General features: G+C 49.9%; 1 protein-coding gene across 4 annotated transcripts; it reads left to right on the forward strand.

Annotated features, from left to right (window-relative positions):
- Positions 1 to 2: 2 nt before the first annotated feature.
- Positions 3 to 9,968, forward strand: LOC142912387 (uncharacterized). 4 transcript variants are annotated; one of them, XM_076060551.1, is made up of 5 exons: positions 3 to 411; positions 1,277 to 1,600; positions 4,556 to 4,870; positions 5,264 to 5,609; positions 5,741 to 9,968. In XM_076060551.1, the coding sequence occupies exons 1-5, from the start codon at positions 279 to 281 to the stop codon at positions 5,865 to 5,867; spliced, it is 1,245 nt and encodes a 414-aa protein (XP_075916666.1). In that variant the 5' UTR covers positions 3 to 278; the 3' UTR covers positions 5,868 to 9,968. The 4 variants fall into 4 exon arrangements, with proteins under 4 accessions (XP_075916666.1, XP_075916665.1, XP_075916669.1 ...); XM_076060550.1 differs by having other exon boundaries at positions 4 to 411; positions 1,277 to 1,636; XM_076060554.1 differs by having other exon boundaries at positions 5 to 411; positions 1,277 to 1,636; positions 4,787 to 4,870.
- The last annotated feature ends 8,792 nt before the right edge of the window (positions 9,969 to 18,760 follow it).

The raw sequence follows: 18,760 nt of genomic DNA on the forward strand, positions 1-18,760 counted from the left end.
TGGGTGGCGATGCTGCTACTGATGATGATGATGATACTACCAATGACACTACTACTGATGATGCTGCTACTACTGATGATGATGCTGTTGCTGCTACTACTACTGCTACTACTAATGATGATGATGATACTGATGATGCTACTACCAATGACACTACTACTGATGATGCTACTACTACTGATGATGATGCTGTTGCTGCTACTACTACTGCTGCTACTACTGATGATGATGATGCTTACTGCCAGGAGCGCTTTATCGGATGCCGGTACCAACACCGAATGATGCTTCTGCCGGGACGCGAGGATGAGTACTGCGTCCGCGTGAGAATGGTAGCCGACTTGCCACGGTGGAAGGCAGGGGAGTGGTCTCCACTGTCGTGTGTCTCTGTCCCTCCACCATACAGCACCGGGGGTGAGTGGGTGGCTGGGTGAATGAGTGAGAGGTATTTTTGTGCGTGTGAAGTGGGTCTCTGTGTGAGTAGCCTTGTGGGTCTCTATGAGTGGTCTATGGGTCTCTGTGTGAGTAGTCTTGTGGGTCTTTGAGTGGTCTATGGGACTCTGCGTGAGTAGTCTATAGGTTTCTATGAGTAGTCTATGGATTTCGATTTAAAGCTTTCGTGACTGCAAGGATTCATCTTCTTTGGTTCTTTCGGTAAAGTCACATAGAATGAGAATAAAATAAATTGATAAAATAAAATAACACAATAAAATTCTCATGACGTTTCGGCCACAACACAAGCGGCCTTCATCAGGTGAAGGAACGAGACTGTCTGGAGGACAGCGCTGGAGCGAACACAGCCACGCTCAGACCAGCACTGTCCTCCAGACAGTCTCGTCCCTTCACCTGATGAAGGCCGCTTGTGTTGTGGCCGATACGTCGTAAGAATTTTATTGTGTTATTTTATTTGATCAATTTATTATTTTATTCTCATTCTACGTGGCTTTACCGAAATTACCAAAGAAGATAGTCTATGGGTCTCTATGAGTACTCTATGGATCTCTGCGTGAGTAGTCTTGTGGGTCTCTGAGTAGTCTATAGGTCTCTGCGTGAGTAGTCTATGGATCTCTATGAGTAGTCTATGGGTCTCTATGAGTAGTCTATGGGTCTCTTATGAGTAGTCTATGGGTCTCTATGAGTAGTCTATGGGTCTCTGTGAGTAGTCTATGGGTCTCTATGAGTAGTCTATGGGTCTCTATGAGTAGTCTATGGGTCTCTATGAGTAGTCTATGGGTCTCTATGAGTAGTCTATGGGTCTCTGCGTGGTCTTCCCACCCAGCCCCTCGTGTGGGTGTCGACACGGACGGCCAGGTCACGGCGGTGGTCGGCCAGAAGGTGGCGCTGCTGCGCTGCGTCCTGTGGGGTGCGGCCGTGGTGGTGGTGCAGGCCAACTGGCTGAAGGCCTCCCGTGACTACGTCTGGGCGGGGGCCAATTTGGCCACGCTCAGCCCGCTGCACGGCACGGCGTACTCCAACTCGTCCCTCGCGGGCCGACTGCGGTTCCGCGTTGGGGGGCCTCCCGGCGACGTCTCGCTGGAGCTGCTGGACGTGCGTCCTGGCGACGGGGGCCTCTTCCTCTGTCACATTGTCACCTTCCCCCACGGTAACTTCGAGGGGAGGGTCAACCTCTCTGTCATCGGTGAGAATTGACACTGCCCCACGCAGAGACCCATAGACTCATCATGCAGAGACCCATAGACTACTCACGCAGACACCCATAGACTACTCACACAGAGACCCATAGACTACTCACACAGAGACCCATAGACTCACACAGAGACTCATAGACTACTCACACAGAGACCCATATACTACTCACACAGAGACCCATATACTACTCACACAGAGACCCATAGACTACTCACACAGAGACCCATAGACTCATCACACAGACACCCATAGACTCATCACACAGACACCCATAGACTACTCACACAGAGACCCATAGACTCACACAGAGACCCATAGACTCATCACACAGAGACCCATAGACTACTCACACAGACACCCATAGACTACTCACACAGACACCCATAGACTACTCACACAGAGACCCATAGACTACTCACACAGACACCCATAGACTACCCACACAGAGACCCATAGACTACTCACACAGAGACCCATAGACTCACACAGAGACCCATAGACTACTCACACAGACACCCATAGACTACTCACTCAGAGACCCATAGACTCACACAGAGACCCATAGACTACTCACACAGAGACCCATAGAATACTCACACAGAGACCCATAGACTCATCACACAGAGACCCATAGACTACTCACACAGAGACCCATGGACTACTCACACAGACACCCATAGAATATTTACACAGAGACCCATAGACTACTCACACAGACACCCATAGACTACTCACACAGACACCCATAGACTACTCACAAAGAGACCCATAGACTACTTACACAGAGACCCATAGACTACTCACACAGACACTCATAGACTACTCACACAGAGACCCATAGATTACTCACACAGAGACCCATAGACTCATCACACAGACACCCATAGACTACTCACACAGACACCCATAGACTACTCACACAGAGACCCATAGACTACTCACACAGACACCCATAGACTACTCACACAGAGACCCATAGACTACTCACACAGAGACCCATAGACTCATCACACAGACACCCATAGACTACTCACACAGAGACCCATAGACTCACACTGAGACCCATAGACTACTCACACAGACACCCATAGACTACTCACACAGACACCCATAGACTACTCACACAGACACCCATTGACTCATCACACAGACACCCATAGACTACTCACACAGAGACCCATAGACTCATCACACAGAGACCCATAGACTCATCACACAGAGACCCATAGACTCACACAGAGACCCATAGTCTACTCACACAGAGACCCATAGACTCACACAGACACCCATAGACTACTTACACAGAGACCCATGGACTCATCACACAGACACCCATAGACTACTCACTCAGAGACCCATAGACTACTCACACAGAGACCCATAGACTCATCACACAGACACCCATAGACTACTCACACAGAGACCCATAGACTCATCACACAAACACCCATAGACTACTCACACAGAGACCCATAGACTCATCACACAGAGACCCATAGACTACTTACACAGAGACCCATAGACTACTCACACAGACACCCATAGACTACTCACACAGACACCCATAGACTACTCACACAGAGACCCATAGACTACTTACACAGAGACCCATAGACTACTCACACAGACACCCATAGACTACTCACACAGACACCCATAGACTACTCACACAGAGACCCATAGACTACTCACACAGAGACCCATAGACTCATCACACAGACACCCATAGACTACTCACACAGAGACCCATAGACTCATCACACAGACACCCATAGACTACTCACACAGAGAGCCATAGACTCACACAGAGACCCATAGACTCATCACACCGAGACAGATAGACTACTCACATAGAGACCCATAGACTACTCACACAGAGACCCATAGACACACCACACAGACACCCATAGACTACTCACACAGAGACCCATAGACTACTCACACAGAGACCCATAGACTCATCACACAGAGACCCATAGACTGACACAGAGACCCATAGACTACTCACACAGAGACCCATAGACTCACACAGACACCCATAGACTCATCACACAGACACCCATAGACTACTCACACAGACACCCATAGACTACTCACACAGAGACCCATAGACTACTCACACAGAGACCCATAGACTCACACAGAGACCTATAGACTCATCACACCGAGACCCATAGACTACTCACACAGAGACCCATAGACTCACATGGAGACCCAAAGCTCATTATCTTCTGCAGATGTAGATGCCACTGGTTCTTCACGTTCTGCAGATGTAGATGCCACTGGTTCTTCACGCTCTGCAGATGTAGATGCCACTGGTTCTTCACGTTCTACAGATGTAGATGCCGCTGGTTATTCACGCTCTGCAGATGTAGATGCCGCTGATTCTTCACGTTCTGCAGATGTAGATGCCACTGGTTCTTCACGCTCTGCAGATGTAGATGCCACTGGTTCTTCACGTTCTGCAGATGTAGATGCCACTGGTTCTTCACGTTCTGCAGATGTAGATCCCACTGGTTCTTCACGCTCTGCAGATGTAGATGCCACTGGTTCTTCACGTTCTGCAGATGTAGATGCCACTGGTTCTTCACGTTCTGCAGATGGAGATGCCACTGGTTATTGACGTTCTCTTCACGTTCTGCAGATGTAGATGCCACTGGTTCTTCACGCTCTGCAGATGTAGATGCCACTGGTTCTTCACGCTCTGCAGATGTAGATGCCACTGGTTCTTCACGTTCAGCAGATGTAGATGCCGCTGGTTATTCACGTTCTACAGATGTAGATGCCACTGGTTCTTCATGTTCTGTAGATGTAGATGCCACTGGTTCTTCACGTGCTACAGATGTACATGTCACTGTTTTTTCGTATTCTGTTGATATTAATGTCACTGGTTCTTCTCGTTTTGCAGATGTAGATGCCACTGGTTCTTCACCTTTTGGAGATGTAGATGCCACTGGTTCTTCACCTTCTGGAGATGTAGAGGCCACTGGTTCTTCACGTTCTACAGATTTAGATGCCACTGGTTCTTCACGTTCTACAGATGTAGATGCCACTGGTTCTTCACGCTCTGCAGATGTAGATGCCACTGGTTCTTCACGTTCTACAGATGTAAATGCAACTGGTTCTTCACGTTCTACAGATGTAGATGCCACCACCGCCGTCTGTTGCACGCCGGTTGAACTCACGACTTTCGGTCCGAACAGGCAACTGGACACACGAACAGGTTTGTTCGCATCTCTGAATGTTGCATGTGTGTGTGTCCGTGTACGTGTGTGTGTGTGCGTGTCCGTGTACGTGCACGTGTGTGTGTTGCTTTGTGTGTGTCCGTGTCATTGTGTGTGTGTGTGTTGGTGCGTGTGTGCGTGTCCGTGTGTGTGTCCGTGTGCATGCATGTGTGTCCGTGTGTGTGTGTGCGTGTGTGTGCGTGTGTGTGTGTCCGTGTGTGTGTGTGTGTGTGTCCGTGTGCGTGTGTGTGTGTTCGTGTGCATGTGTGTGTGTTTCCGTGTGTGTGTGCGTGTGCGTGTGTGTGTCCCTGTTCTGGCCACGCATCCCCTCGTTTGTCACAATCACGGCCTTCTCAGCTGCTGACACTCGCTAACGGCACCCGCCCCGACAGTCCGCCGTGGCCTTCACGGGGGAACTTTGTCTCCGTCCGTCCCTCCGTCTCGCTCCCTCGACCCGCAACGCCCGGGTGCAAGCGCCGCGAGCCTCAAAGGGCGCCTAGCCTGGCGCGTGTGGTCATCGCGGCGGTTGTCGTCGTGCTACGGCGGCACGCTGACGCCACGCGGGGGACCGTTTGGCCACGCAGAGAATTCTGCGGCGGCAGCGGCGGCGGGCCGGGCCAGCTGGGCCGCGATCCTCGCCGTGTCCCTCGCCCTGGTGGCCACGCTACTGCTGCTGCTGCTCTACTGCCACCCCCGTCAGCGTCAGCGTCAGCGTCGTCACGAGCCCTGGGGCCCCTCGTGAGTCGCTCGCTTCTCTCGGACGTCGGGCGGACGTCGGCGGTGCCCGCGGGGTCGTCTGTGTGACGACCTGCCGCTGTGCCCCCCCCCACCACTACCCCACCACCCCCCCACTACCCACATGCGTGCAGGGAGGATCCCCCCACGCTCCCCAAGGCACCGCGGAGAAACGCGGAGGGCGACCGTGGCTCCGTGAGTGGCACACCGCCAGGACACAGAGGCCCAGTCCATCCGTGTCTCTCTCCGTATTCTGTGTAGTGTGTAGTGTAGTGTATAGTAGTGTAGTGTATAGTAGTGTAGTGTGTAGTGTAGTGTATAGTGTAGTATATAGTAGTGTAGTGTATATACAGAGACACAGTTAGACTCGACCTAAAGCTTTCGTGACTGCAGGAATTCATTTTCTTTGGGTCTTTCGGTAAAGTTGTGCCCACTTTGTTTATGACCCTTGGGCTACACCCAACTTTAAAACTTTAAAACAGCCTGCTGCTTCAGCGGCTTTCATCCCCCTCTTTTCTCCTCCTGATGACGATTGCCAAAATAATACCCACAGACTCACCACACAGAGACCCATAGACTCACCACACAGAGACCCACAGACTCACCACACAGAGACCCATAGACTCACCACACAGAGACCCACAGACTCACCACACAGAGACCCATAGACTCACCACACAGAGACCCACAGACTCACACAGAGACCCACAGACCCACCACACAGAGTACCACAGACTTACCACACAGAGACCCATAGACTCACCACACAGAGAGACCCACAGACTCACCACACAGAGACCCATAGACTCACCACACAGAGACCCACAGACTCACCACACAGAGACCCATAGACTCACCACACAGAGACCCACAGACTCACCACACAGAGACCCATAGACTCACCACACAGAGACCCACAGACTCACACAGAGACCCACAGACCCACCACACAGAGACCCAGAGACTTACCACACAGAGACCCATAGACTCACCACACAGAGAGACCCACAGACTCACCACACAGAGACCCATAGACTCACCACACAGAGACCCACAGACTCACCACACAGAGACCCATAGACTCACCACACAGAGACCCACAGACTCACACAGAGACCCACAGACTCACCACACAGAGACCCACAGACTCACCACACAGAGACCCATAGACTCACCACACAGAGAGACCCACAGACTCACCACACAGAGACCCACAGACTCACCACACAGCGACCCACCGACTCACCACACAGAGACGCATAGACTCACCACACAGAGACCCACAGACTCGCCACACAGAGACCCACAGACTCACCACACACAGAGACCCACAGACTCACCACACAGAGACCCATAGACTCACCACACAGACACCCACAGACTCACCACACAGAGACCCACAGATTCATGTTGTATATATAGGTGTTATGAAAATTGATGAAAATAATGAAAATTAAATGAAATTTGAGATTTGCATAATTTATCCGAAATTATGTTAATTAGTGTAATTATGCGCATAAATTATGCTGATTCGAGAGATAATCGTATTAATTTATGCGAGTGGGCGTGGTTAGGATAATGCAGGTCGTTATGGATTATCAGGTCGAGCCTCGGTGACGAGGATTGTGTTATGAATTGGAATGACGCAATTAATCGTATGCAGTGACGCAGGCGTTGTGAGCGTGAATGAGAGAGAGTCGATTCGACTCTGCTCTTTAATTCCGTATTATCGATAAGGATACGATTACTCTCGATTGAACATTACGAATTATGTGTGTTATGGATTATGTGTGGTGATAGTGTGCTTATGATAGGTCCCCAGGATTCAGATCTCATACGCAGAACAATATTATGCAGAATTTCAGGAAGAATCACACACAAACCTTCTGCTTTAATCAATTTTATTTTCTAGCTAACTTTAATTTTTGGATAATATGAAACTCAATCTCGGGATTTTGGAATTTCAACACAGCGTTAACATGATACCATCACGATTGCGTTGTTTCACCTCGATAGCGGCACCTATGGTTAATTCCCGACGCGTAACGCAATCGATCGGTTGTTGAGAGAGAGATTAAAAACATGCGAACTATTCTATCAAAACCTTAACCTTATAATGTAAATTCGTATTTAAACATTGCCCACACAGTACCACATCCATTCATAGACCTTCAAGTAAATTCTTATCACGTTTTTAACAGTAGGGCGATTGGTTATTATGCAACTCAATGACAGCAGTATTTTTCGTTATGAATTGATTTTTAATGCACCACCTTGGAGTGGCAACCCTTCTTGATTATCCCGATATGCGTATCTGTGTCTTCGTTATCACTGGTTCAATTCTTTGCGTAAAGCAGACGCCGAGGTTAGCATCTCTTGTGTCCAAAATGTGTTTCCTGTGTGTTGCGGCGCGGTGGGGGAGTGAGGGGGAGAGTGTGGAGGAGGGGTTGCATACGACCGGCTGCCAGTTTCTGTCCACCGCTGGCTGGATGAGTCAGCACGACGCTCGCCGTCGTCGCACCGATGGGTGTTGAGTGCGGGGCCGCTGCCCTCTCAGCGCTGGTGATGCGAAGTTGCGCACTGTGGCACGCTGGTGGCACGCTGTTGGCACGCGCTGGTGCTGGTGGCGCGCTGGTGGCGCGCTGTTGGCACGCACTGGTGCTGATGCTGATGGCACGCTGGTGGCGCGCGCTCCCTCTCCTTGAAGATGCGCGAACGCGCCCGTGCTGATTCGCTGATAGCAGTTTCTCTCCACTGCTGGCTGAGCTGCTGCACGCTCTTGCTTGGCGTTGCTGGCCGCGCTCTTTCTCCTTGAAGATGCGCGAACGCGCCGTGCTGATTCGCTGACAGCAGTTTCCTCCACTGCTGGATGAGCTACGCCGGCGCGCGCTCTTTCCGCTACTGTAGTATCTGCCGCTGCGCTCGCCGGCGACAGGTCAAGTTTTTCTTCTGCTGAGTGAGCCGAGTCGCACGCGCTCTCTTTGTTGAGGTTGTTGGCGGCTCTCTGACAGCAGGTTTCCTCCACTGCTGTATGACTCAAGTCGCACGCGCTTGGTCACTGGTTTGCTGAAGTTGTTGGCGGCTGCTCGTGCTTTTCCGCTGCTGGTTGAGCCACGTTGCACGTGCTTTCTTTGTGGAGATGCTCGAGCGCTCTCAGCGCTGATTCGCTGATACTTTGTTGGTGGCTGGCCAACCTTTTTCTTCAGTTGAGTGAGTTGAGTCGCACGTGCTCTCTCTGTTGAAGTGCGCGAACGCGCCCGTGCTGGTTCGCTGACAGCAGGTTTCCTCCACTGCTGTATGACTCACTTTTGTTGATACATCGCGACTCAGCGATCCTCACTACTCAGCGAGGCTCGGAGCCAGCCGCTCCATGCGACTGCTCGTCCTGTGGACGTCTTGACTCGCTGATGTCTTGACTCTTGACTTAACTTCTCTGACAGCAGGTTTCACTGAACTTTTGAAAATGCGGCTGACCGTTATATTCAAAGACAATTCTCTCTGCGCAGTGGAAAAGGGGGAGGGCGGGGTCTGTGTGTGTGAGTTCGTGTGTGTACAGATGGCTCCTGCGATAACGATCTGTTTGCCCTGGCGTGAAATTCCTCTCTCGCGCTCTTCGGGAGAGACAAAGGTGGTCGGGAGTACCTATCTCTTTATACTTTCGACTTATTTTTCTCAAATACCATTTGGTCCCATGTTCGCCAAGACTCGTGTTTGTAACTACGTCCTCCCGACACCTCTCGGTTTTACCGAGGTTCGAATTGTTATGATGGAATTATTAAAAAGAAAAATAATTATCATCCTGAGTTTAAGAGGTCCATTTCTTGATTGTTGGAATCCATATCCCTTGGTTCTGTAAGGTTCTATAATGGAATGTCGTGTAAGGTGAACACGTTATTATTAATGTTATATTGCAATTTCTTTAAAACTTTGTTTGCCTGGTTGCCGTGTGTGGGGTGGGGTGTGTCTCCTCATCAAACCCGGCTGGCTTTTCCAGATGGCCCCTTGTGATAAGGTGTAATTCCTGCTTCCCCGCGAGCGAGAGAGGCAAAGGTGGTCGGGGTTGCTTGGGATATTGTTTAAACTCTTTCGCAAGTTTGCCCGTTGTCTCATTCCTTCTCGAAAACCTTTGATGTGACTGTATTTTGTCTCCAAGCTTTGTTTTAACAGTAAGTATTAAAGGTGAAAATCATTTGATAGCGAATTAATCATTGGATAATAATTCACTGATGTGTCTGGTGGCCTGTTCTTAATTGGAGTGAGCGTTAGGACCGCTAATTTCATCTTATTCTTGTTGTTGCCTTTTAATTTTTTTGTTGTTTTACTGGCAAATAAGGAAAAAAAATATGTATACGATTTACCCTGTTGGCGTCTCCGTGTCTAGTCTCTTGGTGTTCTGACCTCGGAGGGACCTTTCCTAAGGGGCCCATCAAACTCTTGTTCATCTGGAGATTTTCGCCGATAGCTGTTACATCCTCGCCTTGAGAGTTTTATTAATTCTTTATTTATTTATGGCCTGTTTATGATCTCCATCTGTGTTTGCGGGTTTTTGGGTTTGTGTGTTTTTATGCATTATTTCCTTTATTATTAAAATATATATATATCGGCAGATATTATTGTTAATATCAATTTTGGAAAAGGCTCATATACAACAAGAGAGAGAGACACGGAGAGAGAGAGACACACGGGGAGAGAGACACACGGAGAGAGACACAGGGAGAGAGGGACACGGGGAGAGAGGGACACGGGGAGAGAGAGACACGGAGAGAGAGAGACACATGGGGAGAGAGACACGGGGAGAGAGAGACACGGGGAGTGAGAGACACGGGGAGAGAGACGGGGAGAGAGACACATGGGGAGAGAGACACACGGGGAGAGAGACACACGGGGAGAGAGACACATGGGGAGAGAGACACATGGGGAGAGAGACACATGGGGAGAGAGACACACGGGGAGTGAGAGACACATGGGGAGAGAGAGACACGGGGAGAGAGTCACACGGGGAGAGAGACACACGGGGATAGAGAGACACACACAGAGACTTACACACTCACATGGAGCCATGAACACACATTGACTAACACACACACATCGACTAACACACATATGGACTGACACGCACACTTGGACTTACACACATGGACGTACACACACAGACATCTGGCGTTGCCCGGGCAAAAAAGACATAGACACACATCGACTTACACACACACACACGGACCTAAATGCACAGACATGGACTCAAAGACACACACATCGACTCACACAGCAATCCCCGATGATGCCACAGCTAGACCAATTTTCTCTCTCTGGCGAACCTTAGCGAGGAGCAGTTTGAAAACAAAAGTCTTCCTAGTACTGGCAGGTGCATCAAGGAAACAGAAAAGACTCGATTTGTAGTCTCAATGTCTCCCAAGATTTTCGTTTAGGCTTCTATTTGTGCATCCATAAGCTTTGGTTAATTTTCCTAAGTAAATTTAAGAAGCTGTAAAGCATAACAGCATATTTAACGTAGGATCTCTTAAGCAAGGGGCATGCAGGTTGTCCCTGTGGGGGCGTTGGTAGTCCCGTAGACGTGAGGTCTTTTCCACCAATGGAGTGCAGTTTTGTCCTGAAGGAGGATGCGGGCCCAGTCTGAAGGTGACATCAGAAAAGTTGACGTCGAGGTTCATCTTCTTTGGTTCTTTCGGTAAAGTCACCGCCGTGTAGAGTGAGAATAAAATAATAAAATAACGCGATAAAATTCTCACGACGTTTCGGCCACAACGCAAGCGGCCGTCTTCAGGTGAAAGGTACAGAAACTGTCGGGACGACGTGAGAATTTTATCGCGTTATTTTATTATTTTATTCTCATTCTACGTGGTGGTGACTTTACCGAAAGAACCAAAGAAGATGAATCCTTGCAGTCGCGAAAGCTTCAAGTCGAGGTTTGTCTTTTGCCATCGAGCTCCGTGGAGGATGTCCTCGCTCATTGCCCTCTTTGTATTTTGTGCCAGAGTCCCGCGGGTTTAGATCACAGACTGCCGGGGCAAGCGCTGTTAGCGCCTATCGAGGCCGGCAACGGCACACGCGAGGGGGTTGAATGGCCAACGCGACGCCCGGGCTGTTGATGTCTGCACACGGCACCGGTTACTCAGCCAAGGCCGAGTTTGGTCGCTCGATCTAGGGAAGAATTAGAACCGCCTTTAGATAATCGACGGCGATGTTGGCCAGGAGTGGGAACTAACCTTGGGTGGGCGTGTAGCACGGCGCGCTCACCGCCGCTCCACCGCTACTCCCCCCAAGCACCAAGGCTTCGGGGATCTGTCGGGGCGGCCGCGGGCTCCTCGCTGTCGAGGTGGGGAGAGAAAAAACTCAACCAGAGGAGCCAGCACTGAGCAAGGTGCCTGCGTGCCCGTCTTTGTGTGCGAGCGTGACGTCTGTCTTTGTGTGCGTGACGTGTCTTTGTGTGCGAGCGTGACGTCTGTCTTTGTGTGCGTGACGTCTGTCTTTGTGTGCGTGACGTCTGTCTTTGTGTACGTGACGTCTGTCTTTGTGTGTGTGACGTCTGTCTTTGTGTGCGAGCGTGACTTCTGTCTTTGTGTGTGAGCATGACGTCTGTCTTTGTGTACGAGCGTGACGTCTGTCTTTGTGTGTGTGACGTCTGTCTTTGTGTGCGAGCGTGACGTCTGTCTTTGTGTGCGAGCGTGACGTCTGTCTTTGTGTGCGAGCGTGACGTCTGTCTTCTTTGGTTCTTTCGGTAAAGTCACCACCACGTAGAATGAGAATAAAATAATAAATTGATAAAACAAAATAACACAATAAAATTCTCACGAATTTTCGGCCACAACACAAGCGGGCCTTCATCAGGCGAAGGGACGAGACTGTCTGATGAAGGCCGCTTGTGTTGTGGCCGAAACGTCGTGAGAATTGTATTGTGTTATTTTATTTTATCAATTTGTTATTTTATTCTCATTCTACGTGGTGGTGACTTTACCGAAAGAACCAAAGAAAATGAATCCTTGCAGTCACGAAAGCTTCAAATCGAAATGTGACGTCTGTCTTTGTGCGCGTGGCCGTGGTGGGGGGGGGGGGGGCGGGGGAGCCACGCCGACAGTATGAGAGGGAACTGGGGGGGCCGTCCGTTTGGAGCAGCGAGGTCTCCGTTGTGCCGCTGGAGTCTTCGCCACCGTCTCGGCGTCGCCGGCCAGGCGGTCTACCGGCTGCCCTGACCGGGAACCGTAGCGAGCAAGTGTGAACTGTTAAGGCCGTTTTAATAAACAGAGCGCCTCCTGCTCTTAGTGTCTCTCCGAGTCAGTTAGTACACCTGCATCGGGAAAGATAAGGCATCGTTTTCCTTTAGCCAGGCGAGGTTTGCGTGTCACGGTCGTGTATTGCAGCACAGTTATTTTGGATTTTGTGTTTGTTTTTGCTGTTGGCCAAGTGTAGATATTCGGCGGAAATCATGCACACCCAGAATGTGTGTGGCCTATAGATGGTCTAAAAAAAGTAGTCCACTCACACCGCAGGCTGAGTCTCCTGTCATTACCCCCCATGGTCACTAGTCCACTCACACTGCAGGCTGACTCTCCTGTCATTACCCCCCATGGCCACTAGTCCACTCACACTACAGGCTGATTCTCCTGTCATTACCTCCTGTGGCCACTAGTCCACTCACACTGCAGGCTGACTCTCCTGTCATTACCTCCCGTGGCCACTAGTCCACTCACACTGCAGGCTGACTCTCCTGTCATTACCTCCCGTGGCCACTAGTCCACTCACTGCAGGATGACTCTCCTGTCATTACCTCCCGTGGCCACTAGTCCATGCATGGGTGAATGAGTGGGTGTGTGACTGAGTGGGTGAGTGGGTAAATGAGTGGGTGGGTGAGTGAGTGGGTGTGTGACTGAGTGGGTGGGTAAATGAGTGGGTGGGTGGGTGGGAGAGTTGGTGGGTGAGTGGCTAAGTGGGTTGGTCAGTAGGTCCGAGCGTCTGCGTGAGTTACACGCCTGGACATGTGACCAAGTCCAGAGACATGGTCACAATGCCGCTGTCGAGTGTGGCGATTTTGTAACATGCAACCCAAACTGTGGAAGTGCGGAGTGGAACAACAACAACATCAGTTTAACACGTATTTATTCATAATGAGGATTTCTGGGTACGATCGCGTAAGTAAAAATGTGTCGCAAACCTCACACCACCCGACACGGCCAATCGGTAAAAAAAATTGTGACGTTGAAGAGTGAATTAATATTTAAAATTTGAGTGCGACGCATCGCTGGAAATTCCCAATCAACATCATAAACAACGCGATTATATTCTTTGGGTTTTTCGGTAAAGTCGCACAGAACAATAAAATCATAAAGTGAATACAAAAATAATTTAAAATATCACGACGTTTCGATCGCAACACAAGCGGTCGACATCAGGAAAAGGGTGGCAGGGGAGATCGAAACTTCGTGGGTTTTTTGTATTTTATTGTTCTATCTGCGTGACTTTACCCAAAGAATATGAATTCCTGCGGGCACGAAAGCTTTTAAATCAACAACATTATAAACACCATCAACAACATCAACACCATCAACACCATCAACATCATCATTATCAACAACACCATCAACAACATCAACACCATCAACATCATTATCAACAACACCATCAACATCATCAACACCATCAACAACATCATCATCAACAACATCATCAACAACATCAACATCATCAACATCTCTTCTAGATTTAAAGCTTTCGTGACTGCTAGGATCCATACTCTTTGGTTCTATTGGGTAAAGTCACGTAGGTGAAAATAAAATAACAAAAAATCACGACGTTTCGGCCACAACACAAGCGGCCTTCATCAGGTGAAGGGACGAGACTGTCTGGAGGACAGCGCTGGAGTGGAAGAAGCCACACTTAGATCACGACCTTTAAGCTGTGTGAGAAGAAAAAGACCACGCGCCTTGACAAAGGAATTAGCATATAATTTAGCATTGAAATGGCTCATTGAAATAGCTAAGTTAAAGTATACACATCCGCAGAGGTACCCCTTGACAAAGGAATTAGCGCTGGAGTGGAAGAAGCCACGCTTAGATCACGACCTTTAAGCTGTGTGAGAAGAAAAAGGCCAAGTGCCTTGACAAAGGAATTAGCATATAATTTAGCATTGAAATGGCTCATTGAAATAGCTAAGTTAAAGTATACACATCCGCAGAGGTACCCCTTGACCAAGGAATTAGCATCAAATTTAGCATTGAAATAGCTGAGTAATTAGCTTGTAACTGGTCACAGAAATAGCTATGTTAAAGTTAGAGCATATACATTCACCGAGGCACCTAGTACTCATCAAACAGGATAATTTAGCGAAACACAACCATGCTCAGACATCGTACCTGTGTGCGAGCAAACAAGGTGTTCTGACAAAGAAATTAGCATAAAAATTAGCATTTGATTGGCGGATTTTAGGAAAGAGGTGGTGTACATGCCGGTGGACTTGCAGTTTGGCGTGGGGGGGGGGGAAAGGGGGGATGGGGAGTTTACCTATTGATGGTGTGAAAAGGGGGAATTTATAAGAGCTGCGAAAGTTTGGGGTACCACTACTTGAAAAATATACTGTACCACTGAAATTAGTTTAATGTTTAGTTCGATTTAGAACATCTTTCCAATGGTTGCTTAATTTGAAACCATCCTCTCGGTTGAAAACGAATTCTTCTGCCGTAGCTGATCACTGTTACAACGCTGTGGGGGATCACGATATAATTTTCTCCGATACCAAGGTTCTTTGTAAACCCATGGGCTTTTGAGAGATTTGTTCATGAAGCAATTCAGATCTACAAACACAGACACAATTTAAACCGAGAGGATGGTTTCAAATTAAGCAACCATTGGAAAGATGTTCTAAATCGAACTAAACATTAAACTAATTTCAATGGTACAGTATATTTTTCAAGTAGTGGTACCCCAAACTTTCGCAGCTCTTATAAATTCCCCCTTTTCACACCATCAATAGGTAAACTCCCCCTCCCCCCTTTCCCCCCCCCGCCCCGCGCCAAACTGCAAGTCCACCGGCACGTACACCACCTCTTTCCTAAAATCCGCCAATCAAATGCTAATTTTTATGCTAATTTCTTTGTCAGAACACTTTGTTTGCTCGCACACAGGTCCGATGTCTGAGCGTGGTTGTGTTTCGCTAAATTCTCCTGTTTGATGAGTACTAGGTGCCTCGGTGAATGTATATGCTCTAACTTTAACATAGCTGTTTCTGTGACCAGTTACAAGCTAATCACTCAGCTATTTCAATGCTAAATTCTATGCTAATTCCTTGGTCAAGGGGTACCTCTGCGGATGTGTATACTTTAACTTAGCTATTTCAATGAGCCATTTCAATGCTAAATTATATGCTAATTCCTTTGTCAAGGCACTTGGCCTTTTTCTTCTCACACAGCTTAAAGGTCGTGATCTAAGCGTGGCTTCTTCCACTCCTGCGTTAATTCCTTTGTCAAGGGGTACCTCTGCGGATGTGTATACTTTCACTTAGCTATTTCAATGAGCCATTTCAATGCTAAATTATATGCTAATTCCTTTGTCAAGGCAATTTGTGTTTTTCTTCTCACACAGCTTAAAGGTCGTGATCTAAGCGTGGCTTCTTCCACTCCAGCGCTGTCCTCCAGACAGTCTCGTCCCTTCACCTTATGAAGGCCGCTTGTGTTCTGGCCGAAACGTCGTGATTTTTTGTTATTTTATTTTCACCTACGTGACTTTACCCAATAGAACCAAAGAGTATCAACAACATCATCATCAACAACAACATCATCAACAACATCAACATCATAAACAACATCATCAACAACATCATCAACAACAACATCAACAACATCAACAACAACATCATCATCAACTACCACTACTGCTACAACCACTACTACTACTGCTGCTGCTGCTGCTGCCTCAGCTGCCTTAGCTGCCTTAGCTGCCGCTGCCACAGCTGCCGCTACTGCCGCTGCTGCAGCTGCTGCTGCTGCTGCCGCAGCTGCCACAGCTGCCACTGCCACTGGCGCTGCCACTGGTGGTGCTGCTGCTGCCACTGCTGCTGGCGCTGCTGCTGCCGCTGCCGCTCCAGGCATCTCTGCGACAGGAAGTGCTCCCTGCCCCAGCCGCCATTCCTGAAGCTGTCGTGCAACTCGCGGTGAGCCCAGAGAGCGGCGAGCAGAACCTTGGCGGCAAACCGATCCTGGCTCAGCGCCGTCCTGAGGCAGCAGCAAGCACGGACACACGCCCGCCACAGACGCTCAACAAAGATACAAAGGTCCACCGTGTAGCCTTAACATACCGTAGGGGCGAGTGGTGCCGTTAGCGAGCGCCTGTGAAGGCCGGTAACGGCACGCGAGGGGGTGGGTGGCCAGAACCACGCCCGACCGCCTTTGTCTCCCTAGTGGCGATGTTTGCTACACACAGCACCGGGTACTCATTTGAGGCTGAGTCGACCTAGGGGAGACTCAGAACCGGTTCAGATAATCATCACTGGTGTTGGCCATTGAGCGGGAATCGAACCCGGGTCGCCAGGTTCCTAGCGCGGCGTAGCGCTAACCGCTACACTACCGCTCCCACATACAAGTACACACTCACAGATACACACACAGACACACACACAGACACACACACAGACACAAAGACAAAGATCCCCCATATAGCCTTAACAGACTGTAGGGGCAAGTGCTGTTTGCGAGCACCTATGAAGGCCAGACACACACACACACAGACACACACAGATACACACACACAGATACACACAGACACACACACACACACAGATACACACACACAGACACACACACAGATACATACAGATACACATAGACACATACACACAGACACAAACACAGATACACACAGACACACACACAGATACACACACGCAGATACACACACACACACACAAAGCCAAAGATCCCCAGCTGTGTAGCCTCAGCGGAATGTAGGGGTAAGTGCTGTTAGTAGCGAGCAGTAGCGCCTATGACAGCCGGCGCTGTGACATACCACGTGGTGGGTGGTCAGCACCACGCCTGGTGAGTGGTGGTGAGTGTGGGTGGTGAGCGTGGTGAGCGTGGTGAGAGTGATGAGAGTGGTGAGTGTGGTGAGAGTGGTGAGCGTGGTGAGTGAGAGTGGTGAGTGTGTGTGGTGAGTGTGGGTGGTGAGAGTGGTGAGAGTGGTGAGTGTGGTGAGAGTGGTGAGCGTGGTGAGTGAGAGTGGTGAGTGTGTGTGGTGAGTGTGGGTGGTGAGAGTGGTGAGAGTGGTGGTGAGTGTGGGTGGTGAGAGTGGTGAGCGTGGTGAGCGTGGTGAGCGTGGTGAGAGTGGTGAGAGTAGTGAGGGTGGTGAGCGTGGTGAGAGTGGTGAGCGTGGTGAGAGTGATGAGAGTGGTGAGAGTGGTGAGTGTGGTGAGGGTGGTGAGCGTGGTGAGAGTGGTGAGCGTGGTGAGCGTGATGAGTGAGTGGTGAGTGAGTGGTGAGTGAGTGGTGAGTGTGAGTGGTGAGTGAGTGGTGAGTGAGAGTGGTGAGTGGTGAGTGAGAGAATGGTGAGTGAGTGAGAGTGGTGAGTGAGTGGTGAGTGTGAGTGGTGAGTGATGGTGGTGAGTGTGAGTGGTGAGTGAGAGAGTGGTGAGTGTGAGTGAGTGTGTGTGGTGAGTGAGTGGTGAGTGTGAGTGGTGAGTGATGGTGAGTGTGAGTGGTGAGTGAGAGAGTGGTGAGTGTGAGTGGTGAGTGAGAGTGGTGAGTGAGTGTGGTGAGTGAGTGTGGTGAGTGTGAGTGGTGAGTGTGTACTTCCCCCCCACCCACCGGCTGGTGTGGATGTCCACGACTCGCCCCACGCCACCGCTGGCCTGCAGGCGCTGAGCGTTGGCGGCGCTGCCGCACACCAGCGCAGTGAGCGCCCAGAGCACCGCCGACACCCTGTCCTCACCCAGCCGGGAGGCCTCACCACCACCCTCACCACCCTCACCACCCTCACCACCCTCAGCACCCTCACCACCACCCTCGCCACCCTCACCCTCACCACCCTCACCACCACCCTCCTCACCACACTCACCCTCACCACCCTCACCACCCTCACCACCACCCTCACCCTCACCATCACCCTCACCACCACCATCACCACCCTCCACGCCACCCTCACCACCCTCACCACCC

Source organism: Petromyzon marinus, unplaced genomic scaffold (genome assembly GCF_048934315.1).
Source record: "Petromyzon marinus isolate PM22_M1 ecotype Great Lakes invasive population unplaced genomic scaffold, UKy_Petmar_22M1.pri1.0 PM_G_Scaffold_20, whole genome shotgun sequence".
Taxonomy (NCBI): domain Eukaryota; kingdom Metazoa; phylum Chordata; class Hyperoartia; order Petromyzontiformes; family Petromyzontidae; genus Petromyzon; species Petromyzon marinus.